Source organism: Cystoisospora suis (genome assembly GCF_002600585.1).
Source record: "Cystoisospora suis strain Wien I chromosome Unknown contig_9821, whole genome shotgun sequence".
Taxonomy (NCBI): domain Eukaryota; phylum Apicomplexa; class Conoidasida; order Eucoccidiorida; family Sarcocystidae; genus Cystoisospora; species Cystoisospora suis.
In genome coordinates, this window is record NW_027162595.1 from 2,724 (window position 1) to 9,221 (window position 6,498).

The 6,498-nt window shown below is 47.3% G+C and overlaps 1 protein-coding gene across 1 annotated transcript in view; it reads right to left on the reverse strand.

Annotated features, from left to right (window-relative positions):
* The window catches only part of CSUI_011124 (uncharacterized protein), a gene marked incomplete at its 3' end in the record, with an annotated part of 7,195 nt that extends 2,723 nt beyond the window's left edge, over positions 1-4,472 (reverse strand). The window contains exons 1-2 of the mRNA XM_068071225.1: positions 4,105-4,472; positions 962-3,332 (exon numbers count right to left, since the gene is read on the reverse strand). Of these exons, the coding sequence (XP_067916799.1) occupies positions 962-2,168 (1,207 nt within the window). The remainder of the gene's footprint in view (positions 1-961; positions 3,333-4,104) is intronic.
* Positions 4,473-6,498: the final 2,026 nt, after the last annotated feature.

Here is a 6,498-nt window from a genome sequence, read left to right on the forward strand (position 1 = left end):
CACATGTATACATGTATACATATAGACAGACATATTTAGGTAGGAGGTTTAGGGATACGTGCCACCATGGAGAGCGATGTACTGGAGACACAGATATATGTAGACATACACGTAGATGAGGTTTGAATGGGGGAAGGAAGGGTACTTGTGAGATATTTCATAGCTCTTTCCTTATGCCGATCGGAGAGAAAAGAACACGCGGCAGCACCCGAGGGGTAGGAACAAGGCTCCAAACAAGACAACTGCTTTTCTTATGAACTCCTATCTATTATCGCATCCTCTTTTTCTTATATAGCTTCCCCGTCTCCTCCTTCACATGTCCAATACATCAGAGGGGGGGACTTTTGAAAGAGATAAAGAGACAGACAGACAGACAGAGAGACAGACAGAGAGGGAGAGAGAGGGAGAAAGACCTACCAACCACTACTACTATTACGACTACTCCTATGGCTTCTATTTCCAAATCCCTGTGTGTAGATCTTCCTATGTTTCTTTCAACAGTTTGAGTCCCCCCTCTTCCTTGAAGTGTCTATGAAGTAAAAAGACAGGAAGAATCCTAGTAGACGGCATTCCATCAATCGCATCTCTCTTTAGGAAACTTCATACATTATCTGCGTTCTAATCATCACGAGTCTTCCAAGGATGGCTATCGACATCTCTACACGTGACAGACAATGCTGAGGCAGCTGGATTTCCTATCTCGTTCATGTCGACTTTACCTATCAAACTATGTACACCTCTCTACACGGGTAAGACGAAGGAGATCTTTCTTCGTCTTAGCATTCTTTCTCTTCTTCTTGTCTCGATACACCCCACGTGTTGCAGTATCCTGAGAAGAAAAGATATCAACAACTCTGTGCGAGGGGCTGCTGTATCTCTCTTCAATCTACCCCTCTATCCTTCTCTCTATTGACTCAATCTCTCTCTCTGGAGTGTATATCTAGATGTCTCTGTATGATACCTGGTACATCAAGGTCATCTTCTTCATCTTCTTCGAGCGCTGTGGATGTGGCGACCCATGAGAGAAACCCATTCAGCCACTCCCCTGGCTTAGGCTTCGGATACTGAGGAGCTTCCCATTGCGCCTGCTGCTGTTGTAATAGAAGAAGTTGATAGTTATGATTACTTGAGCTAGAACTTGGATTCTGTGTAGTATCAGCTTGAGACACCTGGACGGGTAAAGATGAAGAAGGCTGAGAAAGAACAGCATTGCCACCCCCTCCTCCTCTCACTCCTCCTCCTCCTCCTGTGACAGATCCATGAGTAGTATTGTTGTTACTATTACGATGATGAATATGTTGATTTTCTTCAGTTGTAGTTGGACCTGCACCCCCCGGTCTTCTTGCGGATTTTGCAGATCTTTCTTTATCTTGGCCAGCGCCTGGAGTGCGAGAGAGAAGGTTTCTTTCCCCCGGATGACTGGAGGGGACGATCCTTCTGTTCTTCTTTTCTGTCGTTTGATAAAGATGAGTCGAAGAAGGACTGACGTAATTCTTAAAAAGAGAGGGAGACTGTCGATCTCCTTTCTTCTTCTGGAATCTTTCTGATAGAGCACGACGACTACGTAGAGAAGAAGACGAAGAAGCAGGAGCAAGAAGAACAGAAAGAGGAGAGCCTGGGGGCAATGCCAATGAAGATGAAGTTTTCTTGTCTTTAAGAGAAGAAGCACCACGGTGACTTTTCTTTCTCTTTCGTCTCCCTACCTTACCATCTCGAGGTGAGAAGGAATGTCTACGGTCTCCTCCTCCTCCTCCTCCCCCCCCTCCTCCTTGGGAGTCACTGCTTAGACTGTTGTTGTTACTACTGTGGCTATTATTATTATTACTATTATTACTATTATTATTACTACTACTATTATTATTATTATCGTTACTGTCAGAGGGAGATGCAGTGACGCCTAGCAAGGAAGGAGACGGAAAAGAAGAAGATGGCGATGATGGAGGTCGAGTAGATAAAGATGCGACAGAAAGAAGAAGAAGAAAGACAAACATATGGAGAGATCGCTTTGTAACGCGGGGAGAGGGCTGTGTTGGAGACGTGGTAGGACGGAGAGGAGAAGAGAAAAGAGAAAGGTTTACATGAGTATGAGTATGAGGCTTATAGAGAGTCGAAAGGAGAGAAGAAGCGGAGGACGATGGCGAGAAAGAGCGTCTTATTTTTGGATCCATGTTGAGAGAGATGAAGGGGAAGCGAAAGAACAAGAGAAAAGGAGGACAATTGTGATAAGGTAGAGGAGGAAGAGATCTCTTTGAAGAGACCGGGGATGTCCGTATACTAAGAAGTCTTTAGCCATTCACCGTTTCTGAGAGAGAAGACTCCCCCTCCTGGAGAGGAAGAGGAAACCCAGGCGCACGAGGGTGAACATGAGAGGACATGGGGGATGTGAAGTAGGCTTTCGAGACGTAGAGAAGAGAAAGGAAGGAGAGAAAGGGAGCGAAAGGTGAGCGAGAGAGAAAGAACACAACAGATAGGGAAAGACAGTATTGCAAAGATCGTTTCTCCCATCCATACCCCTCATATGAGAACAAAGACGATAACTCGGAAGGACAGAGATCTTTCTCCAGCTATCTCGACTCGGAGAGAGAGACATGAGAAAGGGAGTTGATTGACAACGGCATGCAGTTACAGAAACAAAGAAAGAACGGGAAAGGTAGGTGTTGAGAGAGACACTCAAGAGAACAACGTCCTGCGGTTCGAAGAAGATCAGAGTAGTGAAGAGATAGAATGAGAGTGATGTGATCTAGGTCACTGACAAAAAAGACACCGGGGGTTGTGTATCTATGTCGGTCTACACAGAGCCAAGAAGATCTTCTTCCCATGGAGAAGGATGGCTGAGGTCTCCAAGTGAAGACGGCATTTATACCACATGTATATTTTGGTCTAGAGAAATCCCTATATACATGGTTGCCTGGAAAGAAAGGATTATCTCCTCAACCTGGAGAAGGAGGGACGTGACCGGCAGAGATCTCGAGAAGGGCTTCAGAAGAATGAAGATAACTAGACCTGCTGAGAGAGATGTTAATCGACAAACCATCATAGAGACAGACAGTCTACAAAGAAGAAGAGAGATCTTCGTATTCCTCATTCTCGTCCATGCTCACTCCCCTCTAGGCGGCGCTCTACGAGACAGAAGTCTCCCAACTGCATTAGTCAACTCTGTAAGCACCGCATGAGAATTCTTGGTTCCGCAAGAAGACAACGCTGTTTCCCTGGGAACTTCTTCACGAAAGGAGAATCGGTGCATGGCGGGAGAGATCTCGTAAACCAAGGAGGAAAGAGAAGGCGACTCCCTGCTTTCCCCGGAGCGGCTGGAAACTGCACGCAGCCAGGTGCTGGGAGAGAGAGACAGACAAAAGAGAAAGGAAGATAGACGTGGAATCGATGAATGACGAGGAAGAGAGGACCATACGATGAGATAGACGAGGTTGAAGCCATTGGCCAAGGAAAGGAAGTGGACAGCTGTTAGATGTTTGAGAATGCTTATTGTCATCTCCGGTGTACGTACACCACCTGGCGACTGTACTACACTAGGTAGACATGATTACAATAAAGGGGGGAAGTGAAAATATGGGCCATCCAACAAAAATTACAGTAGCGGAGCTCGTGTTCCTGCCCCTTTTGTTTGGAAGGTTCAAAGGACCTCACAAGTTTATCTGAAATGGTGTACATACACTTCAAATGACACGCGGATCTTCGGGTGTACATACACCCGAGGGGACTTGAGAAGACAAGGAGGAGGCAGTGAAAACGTCGGAACAGAAAATTGCAGGCTTCTTTGCGACCTCATCCTTTTCTTTGTTCGGTTTCGTATTGCCCTTCTGAGATAATTTTGTATGTACGTAGAGGGCCGGAGTCTTCTTCTTGAAGGTGAGAAAAAGGAACCGGTAACCTGCATGGTTGTCTCCAGTTATTTCGGGTGTATGTACACCGGAAACTACACCCGGTGTACATCCACCGGAGATGCACGGGGAATATCAATGTCTGATATCGTTCATAGGTGGAAGAGATCTCATTGCTTTTTGGCGACAAGATTGATTGCGGAGAAATATGTCGAAAGCCGTCCTTCCGCCCAGCGAGTGGTTACCACGGCCATCACGATCATACCTTCTAAATTTCATGATGATAGCAATGATGGAAGACTGTTCTCTATCCTTGCTTCTTCATGACGGACTTAGATACCTCACTTTGTTGTTATGGCATAAAACAACAACGTCATTGAATCGTTCATTCATCCTCACAGTCACAGACGCGACTCGATACTCCTCCGGCCGCTCTCGAAATCGACGGCCGTTGACCCGTCCGTCGGCAGTGCCCTCTCGTCGCCCTTTCAGTCCTCCCAGGGAGTCGAGCGAAGGAAGGAGGAAGAAGAAGAAGAAAGGAGTCGTAGCGAGAAGATAGAATGGATCCCCAAGTGAAAAACTTGAAAGAATGGAACAAGGGATAACTTTACAAACAAGAAAGTGAACAAACCGTGTCTTTCTTCAACCGCAGACTTGTTCCTTGCCGCCTTCTCTTCACTAAGGCGTCCGTTCGCATGCGCTTCCCAGTAGTCCGTTTTCACCGCGTGATACTCACCAACACCCTATCACCCCCGTGACGATGACAAACACCCAGCGACCCTTTCTTCCGCCTCCTCTCTCCTCCCTCGGAGCATCCCGAGAAAGGAGACGGTTGGATGTACGATAGATCATTCTTGAGCGAATAGAAAAAGAGAGCAAACTCAAGTCATTAGCAGCCAACGGTATCGGCAGTGATAGATGACTCTTCGTTCGAAGGTGTCATCTTCGGGTTTCATTGGTTTTCCTGTCACCTCTCCATTTCATGTGTATTAAAGGAGAACGAGGAGGAGAGAGACGACAGCGTGACTGACTCGACAGATCTATGACAAGAATAGTCATAGATCTATTCGGATGAGAGAGAGGGGGACGCTTGTTTAACTGGGTGAAGAGACTGAGAGATAACAAAGGTCCATCGTCGTCAAATGAGGGAGGGCGATGGGAAAAAAGGATTGAGAACGAGAATAGAGCTCAGCTAGCGCATGCATTGTCATCGAGAGACCCAGGCAGAAGATTCTTAAGGGACAGTCATTGAAAATAGGCCCCAGACATTGTCGGTCTCTCCCTCCATTCGACCAAGGGGACGCACACCGACCTAAAACGGGTCTTGCCCCACAACACCAACGCCGCCTTCGGGCTCGAGACAGCACGTCGGAGGTATGGAAATCTGAACTTCGAAAGATAGGGCCGTAGAGGTGATCCAACTATCACCGGGTAGACTGGTGGTCTGACACAACGAAGGGAAGGGGGGCCACGATAGTGGGAGGAAATAGTATACGCGTCAGAATGCCACAGAGTAGTGAGTGGTTAACCGCCATTTGATTTGCCTCGAGTTCGAAGGTGGAACAGGATCAAGGAAGGCAAGAAGTGGTTCTCTTTCAAGAGCCAGTGACAAGACAACCCCTGAGTACCCTAGACTTTGTAATGGGTGAGGATTAGAGTCGCAGCTCCATTTCGGACAAAGGACGGGTCTACCTTTCAAAAGAAGTCAGGGTAGCGACGCTATGGTGACCCAGCACACCCATTTCTGCTACAGATCGTACCGGTAGAACTTCAACTGAAGAAAGAGTGATAGTTACGTTTCAGGAGGGTAGCGGAATGGATGGAAAATGGATAGATATAGAACTCCGGCAGGCTACTACTCTTGACGAAGTGTGTGGCGTTCTAGGCAGAGGATCATGCTAAATTGAAGAGAGGAGAGATATAGCTTTCGGGCGCAGCACTCTGACAGAAGAGTCTTGTATTCTTCCGTGAAAGTTTTTTGCGGGGTTTTTACTTAAGTGAGGCTTCTTTGCAGGCCTCTTTCCTCGCGTAGTTTCTCCAGCCAGCGCGTGTGCCAACTGACTTGCCCTGGGCATCATGCACGACCACAGAGAGACTCCTTTCTGCGCTGGTTGAACCGCCTCTGTCTTTCTTTCCTTCTCTGTCCCGTTCTGTATACTCCATCACCTCTTCGCATCCAGCCATTACTGTGCACGATGACGCATATTCGTCTTCTCATCTATGATAAGCCGATCAAATTTCATGGGTGACAGATCGAGTTCTCACTTGAATCTACATCGTAGCCTGGAACCGCTCTCGTTTACGCCTCCGAACACAGGTCCATCGACAGACTTTGTCAGTCGTCTTCCATGTCGAAAATGATAAGAAAAGCAGACCATGTGATATGCCATCTTCGGCGATCGCGCAAATCGTCTTGGGGGTTCACCCTAGCAGGGGTTGGTCCTTCTTAACAACCGGTGTACATACACCGCATCCTATTGCACAACTGACAAGAACCGAGAAGACAGGTGTCAGAAGAAAACTTCGCACCTACTTTTTTCATGGCATGGTCCGCAGGGGGATTCACGCCTGAAAGGACTTTGTTTCGAATCATATCTCGAAGGACGGAGAAACAGTACAGCATCGAGTGCCTTGACGTTTACTTTAAGGAGGGGCGGGG